This window comes from Carettochelys insculpta, chromosome 5, assembly GCF_033958435.1.
Source record: "Carettochelys insculpta isolate YL-2023 chromosome 5, ASM3395843v1, whole genome shotgun sequence".
NCBI lineage: Eukaryota > Metazoa > Chordata > Testudines > Carettochelyidae > Carettochelys > Carettochelys insculpta.
The window spans coordinates 116660991-116684021 of NC_134141.1; the positions used below are offsets into that span (position 1 = coordinate 116660991).

The 23031-nt window shown below is 43.5% G+C and overlaps 1 protein-coding gene across 7 annotated transcripts in view; it reads left to right on the plus strand.

The window, feature by feature from the left end:
- The first annotated feature begins 5126 nt into the window (after positions 1–5126).
- PIAS2 (protein inhibitor of activated STAT 2) overlaps positions 5127–23031 on the plus strand; it is a 57315-nt gene continuing 39410 nt past the window's right edge. For all 7 annotated transcript variants that reach the window (XR_012645811.1, XR_012645810.1, XR_012645809.1 and 4 more), the window contains exons 1-2: positions 5127–5231; positions 19650–20124. Coding sequence is in view for 4 of the 7 variants with exons in the window: in XM_074995818.1 (XP_074851919.1) it covers positions 5208–5231; positions 19650–20124 (499 nt within the window). In the remaining 3 variants the exon portion in view is untranslated. The remainder of the gene's footprint in view (positions 5232–19649; positions 20125–23031) is intronic.

The window sequence follows — 23031 nt, forward strand, 5'->3', positions numbered from 1 at the left end:
TATCTGATACAACTGAGAGGAATGAAATTATGCAATAATTTCAAAATACAAACTGAACTTTAACATGTTCAGACTTGTTACCTCTGCTCACCTTAGTAGATAAACACTTCATACTGAAACAAACAGATGCAAAAGTTGAAGCACACATTTTGTGTTCAAACAGATAATGCTCTTGTTAAGGTATTGGACAGGGATTCAGGTGATCTGGACTCTAGCTTCAGCTCTGCCAGACTCTTTGATCTTGGGCAAGTTACTTAATTTCCTTGCTTCCATTCCCCTTCAGTAAAACGAGCTAATACGCCAACAGATTGATTTCCTTTCATATGCCTCTGAGTCTGTACCTGGAAGAATAGCTTGTAGGGTGAGGAGGTAGTTTCTTTATTTTATTTTTTTCTAACTCCACATACAGTAATGCCCCCAGCCCAGCCCCACACCCTGCCCTGCCAGGGCTCCTTGCCTATGGGGCTCTCTAGTCCAGAAACATCGATAGTCCTGCTGGCCCAGAGTGTCCTGGTTTAGAGAGGTTCAGCACGCATTTTATTTTTACAGTGCAAATATTGCTAATAAAAATAGCACTGTACACTGTAATTGAAATCAGTGTATTTGAAAATGTACAAAAACATCTAAAACTTAATTTTCAGTTGGTTTTCTACTCTTTAACAGCGTGATTAAAACTGCAAATAACTCAAATGAATCATGATTAAGTGCATGAATTAACTGTAATTAATCAACAGGTTGTCTTATTACTTTAGTTTGTGCTTATCTTTTCATCATGTCAAACAAGCTTTATTGGTTTTGTACAGTCTGGTTTTTTTTGGGGTTTTTTTTGGTTTTTTTTTTAAACTTATGGGTAAGCTTTCCGGGGCAGATATGCCTTCTGGAGTACAGTCTGTACAGTAAATGAAGGTGCTCCAATTCATAACTGGTGACTCTAGACACTGCTACAGTACAAATAAATAGCAATTTTGAGGGAGACTCTATTGTGAATTAGGAACATACTTTTAAAATGTTTTTTTTTTTTTTTTTTTAACTATTACCACTGACGATGTGCCAACCTACTCTGGATCCCGTGGGTGCGCATGGGGTTTGATACAGTGGGGGGAGTCGGGTGGCCCTGGACCGACCACCCCACCTTTATAGCAGCCTTATATAGTGTAGCAACAATATGTGATTCAGTGTATCTACTTTAAAACCTAGGTTTCCACGGTATTATGAGTACCAGGAATAATAACACTCCGACTGTGAACACCACAATGCCCTGTGGCTGTTCTAAGTCCCAATAATTCTCTATACAGCCCCAGCTAGTCCAACTAGTGGTGTTTACCGACAGTGACTGATTCATTTATTCGTAACTACAATTACTTAACACTTGTCTGAAACATATTTATTTGGCATAGGCTAAACACTAGGTTACATATAGCTGTACATAATTACAGGTGACTTACCAATAACATCCAATGCTCCCACATCTCACCAACAACTATGTTGCAGCAGCCCTTCAAGTTAGAGATACGGCTTGGTTGGGACCTTTCGTGGTGGTGATGTCTGGGTGATCAGGCCAGGGTCTGCTGTCTGGACTGGAAGTTGCTAGCCTCCGCCTCATGTCCAGGAGCCCACACCCTTGTCCCTGCTAAATCACCTTTTATACCGTTTCTTACTTGGGGGTTCAATATCTGGCCAATTAAAGCATTTGTTACCTAATCTGGGCTTTCTATCCCCCCAGCCTGTTGGAGCATGTTACAAGATTTCCTCTGTCCTTGGTCATTTTCCGAACCTCCCTCCAGGACCCTCTGATGTTGCACAACCAAGATGTTCTCTTTGGGTGGCTTCCAGATACTTGCCCCAGCTGTTCTCCTTGGGGACTTACTATCTGCTTGTCAGGATGTTGTCTTTGGGGACTGTCCCACTACTTGTCAACTTTCTGATTTCTTTCTCCTGGCCTGGCTTCAGGCCTTCCCACCGTTGTATGATAGTGTTCCAAGATGGAGTGTATGGTCATTCTGCCTTGCGAGTGAGGCCCGGCCACCAGGTGCTTGTGCTCCCACAACCACACACAGTGGTGGATTACTCTTTTCTTTTGAAAACAACGATCTATATATCTAAAAGTCCTTTCACTATGGTATGAGATACAATACTGGTAAAGGTTTATGGGGCTTTACAAACATGTATTATGATGTTCCCTGACCAGTCCAAAACAAGAGAAGGGACCGTAGTTCAGGAGGGCTTAAAGATGAGAGATTGGTAGAAGTGGATTTTCTGGGAAGGTATGAAGGGAAAGGGAGTTCTAGTGGACAAGAACAGGAAGATATTGCAGGTATGGGGACAATTTTACAGTATGACATGGTAGAGTTTAGATTGTAAATGATTGAGGAAAGGGATTGTCTCTTGTTATATATCCAATCTAAAGCTAGCTATTTGGATGCCACTTCAATTATTTACATTTGGAGGTTGTGTCATGATGGTATTCTGGGGGAGTTGGGTAGGAAGAAGTGGGTCTTGCCTATGAGACCTCATGACTTAATAAAATTGTTCCCTTCTAAGTCTACGGATATACTGTAGCCGTAACTTGAAATAACTTACACAAATTGCGTAATTTTATTCAGGTTACCTTATTTTGAACTTGGTGCCATCCACATGGCACTGAAGTTTGAAATAAACAGCTATTTCAAAGTTTCTGCTACCCCTCATATGAAGGACCAGGTGATGACGCTGTATGAAGGCTGCATAATGTGGAAGGACAGTACTTAGTGGGGAGGATGATGTGGTGCTGTGTTGAAGCTTCATATAGGCGGCTGCCAGGTGGAGGTGGGTGTGTGGTGAGAGGGCATTGCTGTTATCTGGCCATATGAAATGTGGAAGGACAACAGCAGCAGTTGTGTTTTGGCAACGAGGAATCCTGTGAAACCTTAAAGACTAACGGATTTATTTGGGCCTAAGCTTTGGTGGGTAAAATGCACTTCATCAGGAATCCTGCCACAGGACTTTTTATTGTTTCTGCAGATACAGACTAACACTGCTACCCCTCTGAGGTTTGTTTTGGACAGCCATAGTGCTGTCTATGGGGTGGTCTTGTTGCAGGGGGACAAGTGTGCGGGCCATATGGTGGGGGATGTAGCAATTGTGCTAGGGAGGGTGTTTGGTAAAAAGGATGGTGTCAGGTGGGTAGTGTATGTTGTAGGGCAGGAGTGAGGAACCTGCAGCCTGCAGCTTGCTTGGATTGGGCCCAGGGGGCTCAGTGCTCCTCCCTCTCCCCAGCAGTGTGAGACAGCTAGTGCTGGAGCGCCAGCCATGTTGGAGGTGCTATAGCTGAAGTGCCAGCACTGTCTAGCTTATGCCACTATGAGGGGGAGGAGGAGCTCTGAGACCATTATATAAACACACTCTGTCCTACCTCCCCTCCAGAATTGCACCAGGAAGGCAGCTGCCCCACTTCTGGATCCTGCACCCTCAAACTCCTCCTGCATCCTTTCTCTCACCCAGGTCCCCAACCCCCTGCCTAGTCCCACACCTTCCCATGCAGCCAGACCCCTCGCTCAGTGGTTTGAGCATTGGCGTGCTAAACCAAGGGTTGTGAGTTTGATCCTTGTGGAGGCCATTTAGGGACTAGGGAAAATAGATGTCAGGGGTGGTGCTTGGTCCTGCCAAGAGGGCAGGGGACTGGACTAGATGACCTCCCAAGGTCCCTTTCAGTTCTAGGAGATGTATACAACCCTACTCCTGCCCTCCCTTTTCCAGCCCCTACACCCCCATCCCACTCCTGTATCTACCCTCTTTGCCCAGACCCCATCCTCTCACACCCAGCCCAGTACTGCTTGCCACCTCCTGCCCAGATCCCACACCAGTCCCTTTAATTTTTTCCAATCTATGGACAGAATACATTTTTGTTAATTGCACCGTGGGATGTGTAGATGTGCACCACCAGTAAACACATGATGCCAGCTGTGGGCTCTCTGCTAATCAGCTGGACAGCACCTGAATCTCTCTGGGGCGGCTGTCCAAGCATTCTACTTGCAGGGAACACTGCCCTGCATACCCTCCACCTCACTGGCCTCTTGTACACTGACCCCCTCATTTTTGGCTCCACCACAGAGCCTAGGGTGACCCCATAAAATCGATTAGCCTCAGTTGGAGGCCACATCTGTAAGGGTATTTGTTTGCATGTTTTTTTTTTCTCACTTGTATGTGGCCACTGGCTAATTTTTTTTCTGCATCTCCGTGGTTCCTGACCCAAAAAAGCTTCCCCACCTCTGTTGTAGGGGCAAGACATGGGAATTGAAGGGGCAGAGTATGTGGCAGTGGTTGGGCTGGTGGGCTGTCAGGGAGGACAGTGCTGGGGTGGGGGAAATGGTGTGGGGTGGAGGACTGTGTGATGCCCTGGGCAGATCACGTGGATGGTGATGCCATGGATGGGGGATGCTGTCTGGTACCAGGTGGTATGGTGAGGCTGTTGCTAAGGTCATGAGCCTGGAAGGACCATTAGGGTCACACCATCTAACCCCCTCCCAAGCCAGATGGCTGGGCAGCCTCTGTTTTGCAAAGCTCTAGTGCAGGAGGCTCCACAGCCTCCCTAGGCAGTCCCTTGGTGCACTGTTCTCACAGTCGGGACTGCTGTGGGGAGCGAGCGTGAGGGGGCACACGGCTACGCTACGGACAGGCGTGCAGGGGGAGGGTGTGATGGCGCGGGGGTCTGCCGTGGGGGAGGGGTGTTTGTATGGGGGTGCGTGGGACTGCTGTGGGGGGCACGGGGGGGTGGGCCGGAGGTTGTCGGAGGCACGGGGGTGAGGTGTTTGTATGGGGGTGCGTGGGGCTGGGGCAGAGGCTGTGTGGGGCGCGGAGCTGCTGTGGGGGACATGGGAGTGGGGTGTTTGTAGGGGGGTGCGTGGGGTTTCTGTGGCGACGGGCGGGGGCGTTTGTGCGGGTGGGTACATGGGGCTGCTGTGGGGATGGGGCAGTGGAGTTTGTGGCGGGGCACGGGCCGCTGTGGGGGTTGGGCGGAGGTTGTAGCTGGGCACGGGGCCCCTGTGGGGAGAGTTGTCTTGTCACCCCAGCCTGGGCACGGGACCACCCTTGCTCCCCGCCCTCTCTTGTCCCGCCCCCTGCGCAGCGGGGCCTGAGGCCGGCGGAGCCCGCCCCGTCACGTGGGGGCGCACGGAGGGTGCAGGATGGTGGCGGCTGCGGCGGCGCCCGGCGGCGGCAGCGGGTAGAAAATGGCGGATTTCGAGGAGCTGAGGGTGAGGAGAAAACCCGTCGCCCCCAGCTCGGCGTACGGGGTCTGCCCTGCGCTCCTCCCTCGGCTCTCGCGGGGGGGGGGTGTCCTTATACCTCTTACTCCGCGCGGCCCTGGAGCCCCTGAGCAGCTTGTTCCCCTCCCACATTCCCGGCTCGACCCACTGGCCAGGACTTGCCCCCCTTCCCGGTCTGCCGCCTCGGCGTGCGCCCCCCGCCACTGCCGCGGGCCCACGTTTTATTCGTGAGTCTCGAATCGCAGGTGCCTGATCCTGCTCCTGCTCCCCAGGTCTGGAGCTTGCTGTGATTGAAGGCTGGGGCCTGACCTCTCTAGTGATCATTTACTACCCGAGTTAGATGGAGGAGAGCAGAGAAAAATCCTTCCCCCGCCCAATGTGAACGAGGCTTCTTTGGGGTTTTGACTAGGGCAATATACCACAGTGGCCTGGGTGGGGTGGGGATCGGTTAGTTATTATGTCCTGAACATAATGACTTTTAAAGGGAAGGACACTTAGGACATCTTTCAAATGCGACTTGAAGTTGGAGATGACTGTAGGCCTCAAATTACGGTGTTTTTCAGGCACACAGCATCTTTTATTAGCAGATCTCTAGGAGACCGTAGTTCTCACCTGTGTGTTTTTTGACTTCCCACAAGGAGACTCCTTTCATTGTCTCTTCGAGGGGCGTGGGAGTGGAAAATTGGCAGATCCGGGTTTCCATTTTCACGTTGGGATTGTTTTCCGGCATTTTAATGCCATCCTTATGATTACATACGTTTTATACCCAGTATAACTTTGCCTGTTCAGTGTGATGATAAATTGCAGTTGAGTTCTGAAAGGAGGCAATTCTGCAGTCATGCAGGGCAACTTACTTTTTCTCTGTTTCACAGAAATGCATGTTTTGTATTTGTTTGGAATTTGAGGGGAGACAACCCCTACAAACTGATATTTAGAAACCGTTTTAAAAGAAGTTAAGTTTGCTACTCAGGTACACGAATTGTATTATAATATTGTGAACCATATACATAAATGCAAGTGTTATGTAAATTGGTATTTTTGTGGCAGAACTATTCCATCTAAACTTTCACTTGATATCTTTTTACAGTTACATTGAACTCCTATACATGCTTTCAACATCAAGTTCATTTCTTCCTTTGAAATATCTGTTTGTCTAATCTACAAAGAGCTGACTCCTGCTTTTTTTAAAATAGAAGCATCTTTTTAATTGACGACTGCAGACATCTTTTTTTTTTTTTTTTGGTATCTGACATTTTCCTTCACGTTCTTATTTCTAGTAAGTAGGGCTCACATCTGCAAGGGTGCAACACTTCTAATGGCTGTTCTGTGTGTGGAGGGTTTGCAAAATTGAGCTTCTAAACTCTGTCTGCACTGGGTTAATTAGCAATGGCAAAAATCCCCAGACCAGTGCTAGCACTGGTTGCAACTGTAGTGTAGAGATGGTTCTAATGGCTGGGACCCTTTTTTTCCCACCAGGTTTAATTAACACATGGGAAACAGTAGTAGTTTTTTCAGCTCTGCCTGTTAGGGTTCTTGCCAGTTCTCACATTAGGTTCACCCAAATTGACCATAGCATTGGTGAGGGAATTTTTTCACACAAAATTGCTAATCAAGACAGTATCTGAATTGATTTTTTTTAAGGCAATACAGGCATGCCTTTAGTTTTACTGCAAGGGTGGGGAACCTGCAGCTTGACCCATGGCTTGTCTAGATCTGGCCTATGAGGCTTGGGACTCTGTCTCCCCCCCCCAACAGTGAACCCAAGCTGGTGCTCCAACCCCATGGCACCCCCACCACCTTCTTCCACCATGAGGCTGGAATGCTAGTGCCAGTTCCCTGAAACTGACTGGGGCTGTAGGCTCGTCCTGGCTAATGGAGGAAGTGCTGTGCCTGCTGCCACTGCCAGCTGTGGAAATAGCTCTTCAAAAATGTGCTGCCTGGAGGCTTTTCCCCCACTGCTGCCATTGGCCAGTCCTGATCCATGGGAGCAGCTGCAAATGGTGTCTGGCAGCTGCGAGCAGCACAGAGCCACATGTGCACATGGGAAGCTGCGCCAGGTATCTGCCTTCTCACCAACCTTCCCTATCCTGGACATCCAGCCCAATCCTGCTCCCTCCTTCCTTCCTGAGACACCGACCCCACAAATGCCTAGTGCATTCCTGCACCACTCCTCCCACACATATGACCTGCTCCTGCATCCTCTTGCCTGCCGGGACTCCACATCCCCATTCTTTTCCCTAGCACCTCCTACCACTTGCACACTGAACCCCTCAATTTTGTTCTCCGCTTGGGCCCCAGAAGAGTTAATCTGGTCAGGGAGAAGGCCTGCATCTCAGTCTGCCATTCCCCACCCCTGTGCCACTGGGCTGGAGCATGAACCTGTTGGAAGCTGAGGGAGTGGGCTGGTGTAAGACCACCCACAGCTACAGGATCCTCCTTGAGAGGGTATGAGGTCTGGAGAGTGAAGAGACTGAGGTATCTTAGTCAGGGACCACATTACTGAGGTACCTATTTAGATACGAGAGTGGCCTTACCTCTCTACAGTAGAGTTCTTGGTTTTAGCTCACCTACAGTTTGCAAATAGAAATGAGGATCTAGCAAAATGGGTGTTGCCTCAGGGGAGGTAGAAGGTTGTCATAACGCTCATTCCATCTAGCCCCTAATTATTTTCTGAGTGAAATGGAAATTTTGCATCTGAAATATCCAGTGCGGATGTGGATATCCTGAACTTCTTTGCTAGACAATACAGGGTTTGATACAAATTTCGTGTTGTCTGGGACACTTCCTTCTCAAAACTTCTATGGATGAAGCTAATTTTACCAAAGTTTCCCTCTGCAATTTGAATGTTGTAGTGCAACTCTATCTTTCCACCTATTTTGTATTTCCTTGTAACTCGCCAAATAACAGGAAGTAAGGTATGTGTATAGAGGATATTATTTCTTTCTAGTAGCTTTAATTGTAAGCCCTTGGAAGCAGGGATGTGATTTGTATGGTGTGCTGATGAACTGTACACATCTGTGTAGCTCAGTGGGCTAGGCTGGTGAGTGGACTGTCTGAGTGGCCTTCCTTCATCTCAGTGGGCTGCAAGATTGCCGTACCACAATGCTCTCTGGGCGTAGGGTAGTTTTCCTAACAGTATTTGCATGCCTAGAATGTGTGGGATATGCCAGTTGGACCTTAGCAGCGTTTGACTGGTTGCAGAGGGAGTGCATGACTTCTGCTGACACTGTTGTATGTACTCAGGCATCTCGCTTCATGTGCCCTTGCTTTATGTGAGTGTCACTTTGTTAATACAGCTTTTACCTCTGAAATCCTGTATTGTCTGGTCTGGCAACATGTTGCCAGACCAGAGAGTACAGTGGCCACAGTGGGAGCTGGGGAGTGGTGGCCTGACAGCAGCAAGGGAGTCGCTGCCGCCACTAGGGTGCAGTGGCCTGGCATTGGCCAGGAAGCCTCCACCAGAGCTGCACAGCTGGAGATGTGGGAGGGCAGGGAGCTGGGGCCACCATGGGGGCCTGGGGCATCCTGCAGTGGTTTTGGGAGCTGGGGCCAGGGCAGCAGAGTAGGAGCCGGACTGCTGAAGGGCTGGCAGCAGGGGACCATCCTAATCCTGGCTATTTCCCTTGTTCAGAGACCAGTCTGATCCCAAGGGTGTCAGACAAGGGAGGTACAATCTGTACTGTTTTTATTTATTTATTTTTTTAAAATCACATGGATGGAAACCAGATCAGCATGGGCAACAGTAAACGAAATACCTTACAGGCCACTCACAGAACCCTGGTCAGCTGCAGGTTTCTCACCAATGATAGTTTCCCTTGCTATGCCTGATAGAGGACTCTGTGATCCAAAAAAGCTTTATATCTCAACTAGTGTGGCAAGTTTAATGTTACAATAGATCAGGGGTTTTCAAAGTGGGATATGCGCATACCTAGGGGTACACAACATTTCAGTGGCTGTATGTGAGAGAAATCTTTTAATGACAAAACACCTTATGAGCATCCTTACAGACCTCCCTGGCCCCATTTTTCATAGGAACATTGTGAACCTGTCTCTGATGGGCATACACAATATTATTTGGAAGGGGGTATGCAGCCTAAAAAGTTTGAAAATCACTCAGGTACAGAAAAGGGGCAAGATCAAATTCCTAAGCTTCTCCAACTTCAAAGGTGATGAGGAAAACTGTACTTTCTCTTATCCAAACTAATAACTGGAGTAGGAATGAGCATGAACATAAGATATATTGCTAGGAAAAAATAATTTATTCTCATTAACATGGTATCTAAGTGCTTCACAGTGCTCAGAGCAGGTGTTTTCAAAACTTCTGCGGTGAGGGAGATGGTGGTATTACAATAAACTCTCTCATATCTGGCAGCCCTGGGACCAGGAGGTTGCCGCATATTCAAATACTCCGGATAATAGAGAGGTATTTGTAGCAATGCATAACACTAACAAAAAAACAAGATTAGATATTAAGAAACAAATGTATGCAGAGTGCTTTAGTTAACCAACAACAGTAGTATAGTACATTATAACTTATGCTGTATTTACTTTCACTATACTGTTCATTCATTCATGCCGTGCTGATTTGCGTAGGCGATCATGGCCCTCCACCCCGTCTATTCCATATTCTGGAGCATCTCCACAGTACTGTGGCAATGCAACCATGAAATTATACTACCCAATATTTTCTCATGTTGTCTACCTCGTCCTCACTTTCCATTATACTTTCATGTTGTCACTAAATTTTCAAGTGCAGACTTTTTAATTAATGGCCTGTAAATTTTGCCTGCTTTGTTCTGATCCGATTTAACAGTGTTCTTTTGCTGTTGGCTTCATTTAAGACAGACTCATTCGTCCTTTTGGTTGTCCATGAGATGCACAACATTCTTCTTAAAAACCACATTTCTGTGGCTTTGACGTACTTCTCAGCTTGTTTACTGATAGTCCATGATTCGCATCCATACATGAGGACTGGTTCTACATAACACTGCAGCACTCTTTTTTTCCTAATCTCCAATGATAAAGGGCTGTTTGTGAGAATGCTTCTCATTTTCTGAAATGCTGCTTTTGCTTGAGCGGTTCTGCATTTCACTTCAGTTAAACACCTACCATCGGATGTGATATAGGATCCTAAGTACTTGAATTTAGTCACTTTGATGAAGAACTGTACCTAATACCTCACATGTTGGCAGTACCTTCGTCTTGTAATAACCATTACTTCCATCTTCGAGATGTTCAGCTTGAGTCCCTTCAGCCCACTTTACTGGCAATGTTAACCAGTTACTGAAGATCTTTTTCACTTTCTGCTATTACAACAGTATCTGTACTATACTTACGGTTAAAATGCTGGTTATCTGAGAGTTCCAGATAATAAAATACCAGGTATGAAAGAGTTAGGGCAGTTGGGCACAGAGAAACTCAGGCACAGATTAAAAAAAATAAGTATTTCAGCATTGCAAGGCTAAGTACCACTGACTTCAGTGAGATGTAGGTTCCTAAGTCACTTAGGCTTTGCATCACTGAGTGACTAATGCTCAGATTTGAGAGGCATTTGGGACTCAATGACTTGCCCAAGGCCAGACAAGTTTGTGGTGGAGCAGGGAATTGGGTTTCTTGAATTCCAGGCTAATGCCTAATCACAAGAGTACGTTTCCTTGTGAAAGATGTAGGGTAATGTGAGATAATGACTATAGGTCCAAAGTGCTGGATTTTATGTTTCCATTTGTTTCAGACTTGTAAACTGAGGTGTCAAGCTCTGGTCCAGTGGATTCAGATCATATTTAACATGGGGAAGGTGGTGGTTTGTGATCTCTTTTTGTGATCCTCTTCATGTTGCTTCTAAAGAGAATATAATGCAATGTAAGTCTAGCCATTAAAACAGTGACAAGCAACCGGGAGCTCATGGATTGCATGCATCCCACTCAGGCTTCACTTGCAACCTGCAGAACCCTGCTGCCTCCCATCCCCCATGCACAGCTTGTGCACTGGCACACTGGAGCCCTGAATTTCCTAAGTTTCCCCACTCCCAGCACTTTCGGAGTGTACAAATGGCCTGATTTGTGCTCTGTCCCCATTCTTCCTCCACCCTCCCCGAGCTGCAATGCTGCAAATCAGCTGTTTGTGGCATTCCAGTTCTGGGAGGGAGGGGAGGAGTGGAGCCCGAGCATGAATCAAGTGACTTGTGCACTTGGAAAGTGTAGGCATGGGGAGGAGCAGGTACACATGGGACTCCTTTGCACAAGAGGCCTGGGGAAGGGGGACACGAGGGAACTGCAGGTGGCATCCCAGTTAGCCGTAGGCTGTTGCAGCCCATTAAGGTGGAGGAGGGCAGTTTATGCAACTCATCCACAATTCCTGGCTACCCATTCCTGCATTAAGGTGTGGTCTTCCAAAGATAAATCCCAGTTTAAAGGACTGAGTGTGAAAATGCACCTGTTTTGGGTTAGTGGCTCTGAATTGCAGAAATTCAATTCACAGGTATAAAGTTTCCCTGTGATCTCTGCTCCTGCATGCTCTGTGGGCTGAGAACAGCTTCTTCTCAAACCACTTTAATAGATTAACCTCCAGAAATTTTCTCCCTAAACTGTTTTATGGATTAATCTACAGTATTGTCTGTGGCAGAGTTGCTTGTTTCACTGATTTGGAACAATCTGTTCACCTCAGTATGTGATCTCTGCCTGCCTTGTGAAGGGACATTAGGGCAGCTTAAAAAGTTCAGTTTTTATAAGTTTACTGGCAGTATATTAAGCAGATCAGAGTTTAGGCGTCAGGTTTGATTTTTGTTTTTACGTATTTTTTTAAGGCCCACGGAATATGGAAATGGTGCGGAGGTCAAACACTGAGTGCACTGGGGTGAATAAGCATTTTTAAGCTTATTATATTAATATACAGTATGGGGAACCAATGATCAACGAGAGGGTCAAGTTTTTTCATTGTTTTAAAGAACACAAGGAGATCTTAAAAGCCCACATATTCCTGGTTTGTGTTTTGGGAGGAATTGTCATGGTACTCTATTTAGTTTGTAAAACTGAATGATTTGCATTATAGTTTATAACAATACACCAAATACTATTGTATTAAAGCATAAATCCATGGTGTGCAATATGCTAGCCACTAGTTACATGTGGCTGTTTGGCTAGTTGAGCGTGGCATGGTGGTTTGAACAATAAATGTATGTTCAGAATAATGTGGCTTGCTGGCTCTAGCAGTAACCATCATAGTGGTGACTGCTTCAGAACTGGTTGGCCACCATGGTAAAAGTATAAGTGGGTGTTTTGTCTCTTGTAGTCATGTAATTAGTGATTAAAATAATGCTCTGAATGTTGTTCAAGGAAAATCTTGAGCAAAGCTGTCACCAATAACATCCCAAGTAAGTCTCAACTCTCGCAGACCTTAACATTGCAGAAGGATGAATTCTGATCAAGATGGTTTAAATGTACAACATAATGGCTACATCTACACTAGCCCAAATCTTCGAAATGGCCATGCAAATGGCCATTTCGAAGATTACTAATGAGGCGTTGCAATATATATTCAGCACTTCATTAGCATGCCGGCAGCCGCGGCTCTTCACAATTGCTGCTTTTTGCTGCCGCACGGCTCGTCCACACAAGGGTCCTTTTCAAAAAGGACCCCTCCAGCTTTGAAATCCCCTTATTCCTATGAGGAGATAGGAATAAGGGGATTTCGAAGTTGGAGGGGTCCTTTTTGAAAAGGACCCTTGTCTGGACGAGCCACGCGGCAGCAAAAAGCGGCAATTGTGAAAAGCCGCGGCTGCTGGCATGCTAATGAAGTGCTGAATATGTATTGCAACGCCTCATTAGTAATCTTCGAAATGGCCATTTGCATGGCCATTTCGAAGATTTGGGCTAGTGTAGACGTAGCCATTATGTTGTACATTTAAACCATCTTGATCAGAATTCATCTTTCGGTAATGTTTAGATGTAAGATTTGGGCTAGTGTAGACATGGCCAGTGTGTCTTTTAAAAGTCGTTTTCAACAATTTGAAGAATTTTTAAGTTTTGAAAGAAGCACATTCTCTTAATATTTCGTGCCTTTAGAGGCACGACTTCTAGATTTACTTGTCATAAAAATTCTTAACACTTACTTTACTCCTGAAAGTAGTCCTATGTATATTGAAAAGATGACTTGAACTCATAAACATTTACAGTATTGGGCCCTTCATCAAGTAGCATGTATTTAATCAGCCAGTTCTTGAGGTAACATAAAATTTTAGGTGAACAAGTATATAGGTGTTTACTCCTTTTTATATTATGTCCCCAATGTCATATATGTTTCCTGTCTCATGCCATTTGGCAGGAAAGAAGAATGTGACAGCAAAAAATAAAAGTAGGTGGATCCATGTTTTGTATCTTTAAAAAAAATTTTTTTTTTGTCTGCATCTTGAATTACATCTGTGTTCTGATCTGGTAATATTTGCTGATAGGCATCCAATCAATAAATAGAGTAAGAAACTAATAACATCCTAGTCAAAAAACTAAGTGTCTGAGAGGCATGACTGCAAGTTTGGAAGTCTGAAACTACTGAATTTTCTACTTCAGTTCCACAATAGAATCCTTGGGTAGCCATAGCCCAGAAACTTTTGTGCATCCATTTCCACACTTTGTAAACTGGGGAGAATTGTTGCCTATTTAACTAGGGTATCATGAGAATTCGCTAGTACTTGTACAATATTTGCAACATAGGAAATATTGTGTGGCCTTAGTGTTAAGGACTAGAGTAAGAAAAATGATAATACACAACATTTTTGTGACCTGTAGTAAATAGTGCTATTACCATACTGGGTAACTTTAGTTGTAAGGATAAATTTAAAACTACTGCAGTTAACGCATTTAGTTTTATTCAGTATAATGTGTTTTTAAAGCTCAGGTTCTCAAATACTGAGAAGGAAGAAAAAAAATTCATGCACTTTATAATATGCTGTTGTGTCCCATTGTGCACATCTTTCAGTTTTTATCATGTATTACATAAAAGGCTCCGAGCTTGATTTGTAACCCAAATCCCATGTGCAATTCTTGATAAAACTTGAATGGTTGAAAGCAGCTGTGAATAGACAGCAAACAATTATCTGTAACTATTTGATGTAGAGATCTTGATGTTTGAGACCCTTCAGTTCCTTATTTACCTTTCTATTTTACAAATCAGTTAGATTATTAATCTGGGACATTTGGGGCTTCATCTGACAGTCCCTCTACCCCACACCCTACCTCACTGATTTGAACAGAGATTTTTGTGTTTAGTACAGTTAAATATTTGGTATATTAGATATTAAGAAAAAAATAATTGTGATACTCTTGATTTGATCCCATCACACACACACTACTTAAAGAATGCTCATGGGGGGGCGGGGGGCGGCGAGAAATAGTCCATTTCATAGGGCGTGTTTAAAACAAAAACAAAAGGCCACGGGTTGCTCCTTAATGCCAAAATTTCAGAAACTTGCAAGCCTTCAACATGAATATGCAGTTATGATTTTATAATGCCATGCGCTGTGGTGCATGCATTTTTTTGAAACCTAGTGCTTAATGTAGATATTTCCTCATTAATTATAAATTGCATTGTTCTTATTGCCCTCCCTACTATTAGGACCAGATCATCAACTTCTGTAAACAAGCATAGCTCCATTTAGTTCCATGCACTTATTCAAGTTAATCTTGCTAATGTAATTTTTGTTACGTGTGTGTAGAACAAAGAATGGGGAGCAGGAGGTCTGGTTCTTCTGTTCACGAATAAGCAGTGTTGCTAAATCATCTTGGCCACCTTACTTAAACTCTCATTGCTGGGGCCCTTCCCATTTCATGACTGAACCATATGTGTCGGAATGAAATCAGACCTCCCCTGGGAAATCTAGCTATTGGATGGGAGAGGTGGGACTGGCAGCTCCCCAGCTAGGAGCTCCTGCTGGCCCCCCCGCCCCATCTCTACCTTGTAGTTCCCTCTGGGCTAGGATGGAAGGGGCTTAATTTTCCCTTGCAAAGATACTCTGTCAGAAGGCGGGGGTGGGATCATAGCCTCCTGTGGGTACCTATCCCACCTGCACAAATTTCTGGGCAGGGACGAGCAGGCCCTTTTTCTCTCCTGTCTAATTGGGACTAGCAGCTAGGAGTCTCTGGTGGAGGTGCCTCCATCAACATAGGGCATGTCACACACCCCTACCCCCCACATACCTAGCAATCTGTTCCAGCTGCAGGAAGCTCCAGGGTTGCTGCTTTCAGCCCAGCTGGAAAAGTAATGCCGGAGTGAGGATGGGGAATTCTTGTGCACCTTTCCTCGGTCCACACCTCATCACCACCACAGACGTAACAGTTTTGTGACCTTTCCTGCAATGATTCCTTTTTGGGTCCAGACCCATGATTACAACACTCTGAAATTTTAGATGTGAAATTAGTCAATGGTCATGAAATTGACCAAAATAGACTGAATTTGTTTGCCTGTGACTGTCTTGAGATTTTTGATGAAGGGTGATATGTAAGTTCATTTGCAGACTAAAAGGGAGTTTGGGAAGAATGTAGAAATTCGGGTACCTCTTGGTTTAAGTATTTTTAAACTGGAGTAGTAGATTTAGATATGCGCCTTCCAGTAATTTCAGTGGAAAACATCTAAATCCCCTAGATTTCATTGAAAGCTCATTTCCTTGTTAACTTGCTAAACTTAAAGTTAGCATTGGCGCAACTATGAATAGTTTTTTGAATAATAACTGCTCCTTTGGAAAAGGAAGAACCACTTTGATTTCAGCTTCTTTTTAAAAGGGTGAAACTTTCTTGTCCACTTTATTTGGATTTGATGACCTTCAAAATCTTGTGTTGCAAAAAAAAACAAAACAACAAAAACTTGCACGCTAAGAGCACAGGAAGAGTGCTTGAAATTCCCAGACTGTTTTTCCTGTTTAAAACTTAAACATGGTCCAACAGAATTTCCTTCAGACTTTCTCCAAAAATAAAAGTGATTGGATGCATCTTTGACAAAGCCTGAAGTCACAGTGCAGAAGAGGTTTGATTTTTTTACACTTAAAGCTTGCATGCTTGTTTAAAAAAGAGTGGTAGTTGTTCTGGGTAAGAGAAAGTAGAAATTAAAAGTACATCATGAAAGCACTATCAATAGCTCAGATCAGAAGTATGAAAAACATGCTGGTAACTAGGCTATAGTGTTGCAGCGACAAGAGAACAAGCAAATGAAAGCTTTTTGGACTATACAAGATGTAACTTGTAATTGGAAAGGTTTGCTGGAAGTTTTATTGAAGCTTTTAAGGCATGATATTGCAGACAGATGCACAAGAGTAGATGTTCACACGCTGCTTACACTGCTGCTCTTATTTGATTTTAATGGGAAGCTAGGAAAACGCAAGGTCTGCTCTGGCAGATGAAGTGAATTACGAACTAAGGACTTGATCCTCCATTCTTTACACACCTAAAACTACCATTGACATACCATTCCAGCTGTGAATGGAAGGTTCTATTAATGGGTTTTTAATCACTTGCTGTAAAATAGCGTTTACAATATTTTTCTTCAAAAGCACAAGTTTTGTGGATCAATGTAGTGTATGTATTTTTCTTCTTAAAGATGTCAGGTGAATGATGCTCCCTTTAGCTTGTGGGTAGTGGTAGGCAATAGCCAAATGCTACTGTTCAGAATTTCCAATTTAAACAGGAGTTGTATCTATGCATGCTTAACTGCAAATTTTGCCTTGATTAGCTTTCAGGAATGCACATAAGCAATAGTAAGGGAAATGGAAAAGGTACTGCAAGGCACAATCTGTTTCTTTAACCCATGATAGGAAGAGTTAGGTTTTCTTGGACTTGTTTGCCCTGATGGATTCTATATTTACTGTCAACAAAAAGTTTTGTTCCCTAAATCTTAAATGAGAACTTGATAATGCTGTCAAACTTTTGTTGTATTTTGCATATAAGCACTCTGACATCCAAGAGCATGTTAAGGCAATTAAGTATTTTTATTTAAAATCTTGCTTTTTCTTTCTTTTTTTTTTTAAATGAAGACTTAATTATATTGTTAGCTTTAAGTAAACTTTTATAAAGCTCCAGTATAGTCTTTACATTTCTATCCCAGGTGCAAAAATAAACCGTAAAATCTTGACTTTAGGTCCAATCATGCTCCCTATGATGGAGGGAAATATGTCAAAGCATTTTAGATATATAGGTCCTTCTAACAGTTGGACAGTCACTTCTGTATGGCTGGATATGTGTATAGCTATCTCTCTCCCATTTCTTTTATATGTTTTGGAGATTTTCTGTTTTAACTAAAGGCAGTGAGAACTTGAGGTGATGAGTTCTATTAGTTTCTGTTTTTGCTTTTTGAGAGGCAGTCAACTTGCAAATTGTGTGTGCTAATTTTAGCGGATGAATTACAGGTAGAACCTCTTTAGTCTGGCGTCCTTGTGATCTGACTAGTGCCGAATAAGAGAATTTGCAGAACCATGGATGGTCAATATTTTCTAACAGTATTACCAACCCTTCCATTGCTTACTGGGCTCTTAGAAGACAATTGGCAAATTACAGCTAAATAACAGCACAGATCACTGAGACAATGACTGGGGGCTTTTAGCATACTTTATGGGACCATGGGAAACTTGGCCACACTTATGATAAGTGGCTGTCCAGCTAACTAAAATCCTAACAGATTGCAGATGTTGCTCGATGCATGTGCTAGACTAGAGAAGTCCAAACTGTATAGTGTATTAGTGTGAGGACGGTTACATTTATTTAAAAAGTAGAAGTTCAAAGATCGTGGTGGTGCTTGCAATATGGCTAATAACTGCTGACAGCCATTTTGATTTTAGTGATTCTAATACCGAGTTGATCTTGAGAAATAACTATATAGTGGGTGATGTGAATTGGATATACAGAGCTGGGGGCCACATAACCATTAGCGAAGGATAAAGGATTACAAATCAGTAATTGTTACATAGCTGCTTCCATTAGAGCAGAGATGAAAATTTATTATAAAATTATTGCTGTGTACTATTATTGTGAATACATGAACAGTGAAAATTTATTCATTTTGCATTCTTTTTTTTATATGCGTTTATATTTTTGGGCTGCAGAAAAAAGTACTGCAAAAAACTGGGTCCCCACAATATAAAGTTGGGGAAACCCTGGTTTAGACTAAAATAATTTTTCCCTTCCTGTCTGGTTCACAATTATGATAGTTCTGTCCCTTAGTTTGGTATCAGAGCAGGTAAACCTAGCTTGAAATGTGTTGCTAATGGTGGATTTTCTGGGATTGTGGGGAAACTTGGCCACATCCATGATACGTGGATATTCATCTAACTAAATCCATGCCAGGGCATGGAAGTTGCTGGATTCGAGAGTGCTGGACTAGACAGGTTCAGCCTGTATCTAGATGGTGTCAAACCATGGGATTCCCTCTTCTTCTCCTGGATGACTTGAACATTCCCCTCTGTACTGTGTTTCACTAATGAAATTTCTCCTGATATTCACCCTAATTCTTCCTTTCAGCAATTTTGATTCTCTCCTCTGGCAATATCCTATATCATTCTATATAATTCTTTTCCATCTTTCTACTCTTCACATTACTACAAGCAGTTATCATAGGACTTTAAGATGATATCTCTTAGCCAAGTATTACTGGGAATTCCCACTAAAAAGATACATGAAGAACAGCGTTCTCTCTGATATTTTATGTTCATATGCAAAATGACTATTATTGTGTGCACCGATATGGAGATGCCATATTGCATAACAGAAGTCATTCTGCACGTATTGTGTGCCAGGGTGATGCTGAGGGGCTGGGATATGGAAGGGAACTCAGGGTTGGGTTGCAGGCTGAGGGCTCTGGCCTGGGGTGCAGGCTGTGGAGTAGAGCTAAGGATGAGGGATTCAGGCTCAGGCTGCTCCAGAGAGAGGACTATCTCTGACCTCTCGTTCCACAGCAGCTTGGGGCCCAGGGAGGGAGCATCTGTCCCTCAGCCCAGGCAGATCTAGTCTAGGCTGAATGGGGGCCAAGGAAGAGTTGCCCGTACCCTTTTAGTGGCAGCTCTGGGGCAGTTCCATGTTGGGCACCATGTCTGAGGGAGAGGTGTGCTCCTTCAGCTCCAGTAGTAAGCTTCTGTAGCTGGGGTGAAGGTGCCCCTGCTTGCTGGTCCCTTTGTCCTGACTGCTTTATGCAGGTGCCCTGAATCCTTGTGTAGCGCTTGTTAGGCAGCAGCCATGCAGCTTGGTTGAATAGTCAAGACGGTACTCAAATTTAGGAGAGGTGCAAGGGGCAAAGCTATATTTAAGAAGCAGCACTACCTGTTTTTAAAAAATAATATTAAATCTGAGCTATAAATGTCTATGTACTTTCAGAAATGAATTTCACATACTGTAAGGGAGTACTGTGCTAATCTAACTTTTTTTCCCCTCCCTTTAGAATATGGTATCAAGTTTTCGAGTTTCTGAACTGCAAGTGTTGTTGGGTTTTGCTGGACGGAATAAAAGTGGGCGCAAACATGACCTCCTGATGAGGGCACTGCACTTACTGAAGAGTGGCTGTAGCCCAGCAGTTCAGATTAAAATCAGAGAGCTCTATAGGCGTCGGTACCCAAGGACAATTGAAAGTCTGTCTGATTTGTCACCTATAAAACCTTCAATTTTCAATTTGGATAATAGCTCCTCTCCTGTGGAACCTGACTTAGCTGTTGCTGGAATCCACCCGCTACCTTCTACTTCAGTCACTCCTCAGTCCCCTTCATCGCCTGTTGGTTCTGTGCTGCTTCAGGACACTAAGCCTCACTTTGAGATGCAGCAACCGTCACCTCCAATTCCACCTGTCCATCCTGATGTTCAGCTAAAAAGCCTCCCATTCTATGATGTTCTTGATGTTCTCATTAAACCTACAAGTTTAGGTAAGTGTTAAGTTCAACAATCTGTAGAATGTGGTGTTAAGGCTGCCTGACTGAAGCACCCCCATTTTAAAATTCACCTCTGATTAGTAAATCCAGGTCCATAAAATAGTGAGCTTTGTAGATTAGACACTTGTGTAGACGTCAGCATTTCCACCTTGTAAAGACGGTAAGTGCTGCTTGCCATTTTATAAATCGTTCTGATTGCCAGTCCCAGAAGATATAATGTTCTTTACTTGCAGCCAAGTAACATTCAGAAAAATGGTTTTGCCTTTGAAAATACTAGTGAAATTACTACTTAAGCAGTCTTTGCAGAAAAATGTATGCTTAGTTTAAATGAAGAGCAAACCTGTTGGGTACAGCTGGAATTTTTTTGGTCCATGTGATCACAAATTGAGTCATAGTAACAGAGAGAAAGCCATGCTAGTCTATATACTATCAAAACAAAAAGCAGTAAAGTTGCACTTTAAAGACCAACAAAATAATTTATTAGGTGAGCTTTTGTGGAACAGATCCACTTCTTCAGACCATAGCCATACCAGAACAGAGTCATAGTGTCATTAGAAGGAAATGTCAAGGTTTGCCATGTGTCCTCCAAGCTACTTGTTTTCATGGTAGGGTAAGTTAAGGCTGTCTTAGCTCTTCATATTGAATGTGCTGCTATATCAAGTGAATTATGTAGATTTAATGACGCTATGAATGTTGCAGAAGTGATTGCTCATCTTACCTGATGCTGGCTGGCTGACTGACTGTTTTGATACAGTACTAAACAAAAAGATGTATGTGCTTTTTAGCTCTGAGAAGTCCTGATTATCCTCAGAGGCCCAGCTTTTAAAGCAATTAAGGCCTTGGTGTACTCACTGTTGCAATGCTTCGGCAGTGTTGGTGCCTAAATATAATTTTTAAAAGCGATTTTGTTAAGACTCTAAGTCCGTAGATCACTCTTGAAAATTGAGATTTAGGCTCCGAAATCATGTAGGTGTTGCATAGCTGAGTGCACCAAGATCTGAATTCCTTCAAAACTTGGGTCTAAATCCAGATCCTTGAAAACACCTGTTGTATCTTTGTGTGTGTGTGTGTGTGTGTGTGTGTGTGTGTGTGTGGTTTTTTTAAGGTGCAACAAATTTAATATTCATACCTCCAAGACTACACATAAGTTGGTCCCTACTTTCATCTTAGTTCTTATTTTCCCTCATGCTCCTTGCTTATTGTAATGTTCGCAGTTCCCTTCTCTTTTCCCTTCCCTCTGCAAACCCTGTGACCTGCAATAGACTATTGTATCATTCATTAGTAGCTCCCTCTTTCCTTGAAATTCACTTCTTTTTGCAGTCTCTTATCAGTGATCCCTCTTTGGTCCCTTAATTGAACTTAATGTTTTGGATTGTAAACTGCACAAGGCAGGGATTTTTACTAGTTTGTATTTTTTGTACAGAACCAAGCAGACTGGTTCTGAGCAAGTAATATAATAACTGCTTGTTTTATTTAGATTAATTCTTTGGCTTGAACAAGTTTTAATGATTTAATAACTGTATCAATGGTAAATAATGGTTTGCCCAGTAGGGTGAATGACTACCACAGATTAGTTCTTCAACATGATATTCAGTTGGCAGACTTTGGGGAAAGTACTTCTGTATGAATACAGAATTACTTTACTTTTTCCACAAGAATGTACGTGTAATCTACCTATTTAAATATCTCCATATCCTGCTTTATTGGGTTACTACAAACAAGGACTAGGCAGTCTAAAGCAATTTCTCAGTGCGTTGGTGTGGCTTGGAAGAGACTAATGAACCTGTCTCGATTTTAACCAATGTCTAGACCTGCTTTGGGAAACTCCATTTGATGCATCAGATCTTGGGGTTTGTCTGGCTGTATATGTAATTTGGTGGTGGTGGGTTGTTTGGGTGTGTGCTGGAGGAGGAAGGTGGCAATATTTTTCAGTATTTCAGCCAGCTCTGACAGCATCTCTATCTTCTGGGGCATACTGGTGTGAGTCTGCTTACTGAGAATGTGAGGCTGTGGACATACAAAGTTTTGGATCTACATAAATGTGACCTTCCCCCCCCCCCCCCCCGCCCAGTGGCTATGATTTAAAAGCCTTAAGGCTTGAAAATGACTCAGTATTGCTTATTACAAGTGCTAAACCCAGAACAAACAAATCAGTGTTCAGCAAGGAAGCTGTAATTGAGGTTGGGTATTCAGTACCAATTTTTTTTTCTTTTAAGGCATTTATTACTACAAATTTTGCATGAAGTTTTTTGTGGATTGCTTATAAACAATCTAAGCAAATTACTATTACTATGTTAGGGTATAGAACAGGAAGTGTACAGAACAACTTTTTTCCCTCCCAAGATGTTTTATGTCATGATCCAAAAGTTAAAACTGGCTGAAGCACTCTGAAAGTATGTCTGCATGTGGTAGGTACTGCTAGCTGTGATCCAGATGAAACTGCATCTGCTAGATTGAAGACAGATGTCCTAGCCCTTGTAGATAGTGAATGCTTTTCGTGTTGGGTGCCAATATAAGAATACATATCGTAACAAGGACAAAAGAATGTAAGAGTGGCTGTAGAGGCTCAGACCAGGGGTGTGTGTAGCTCAGTTTCCTGCCAAGTACGACCCTTTAAAGAGTTCTCAATGCAAACTAATGTTGATGATTAATGAAAAAACTCATGCTTCAAACCGCAAGATGTAAAATTCATGGTTATAAACTCATGCTGTGAATGATGTTCCATGCAGCCCATTCATGGGTCTTAAACAAAGGCAGGCAAAATGAGGCCTATTGACTGTATCCAACCTGCCAAGCCACTAGATCTGGACTGTGAGCACCATTGTTTGCTCTGACTTTTTGTTTCCATCCATGTGCAGAATAAATTTTCTTATGTGCAGATATGCCCCACCATTAAAAACC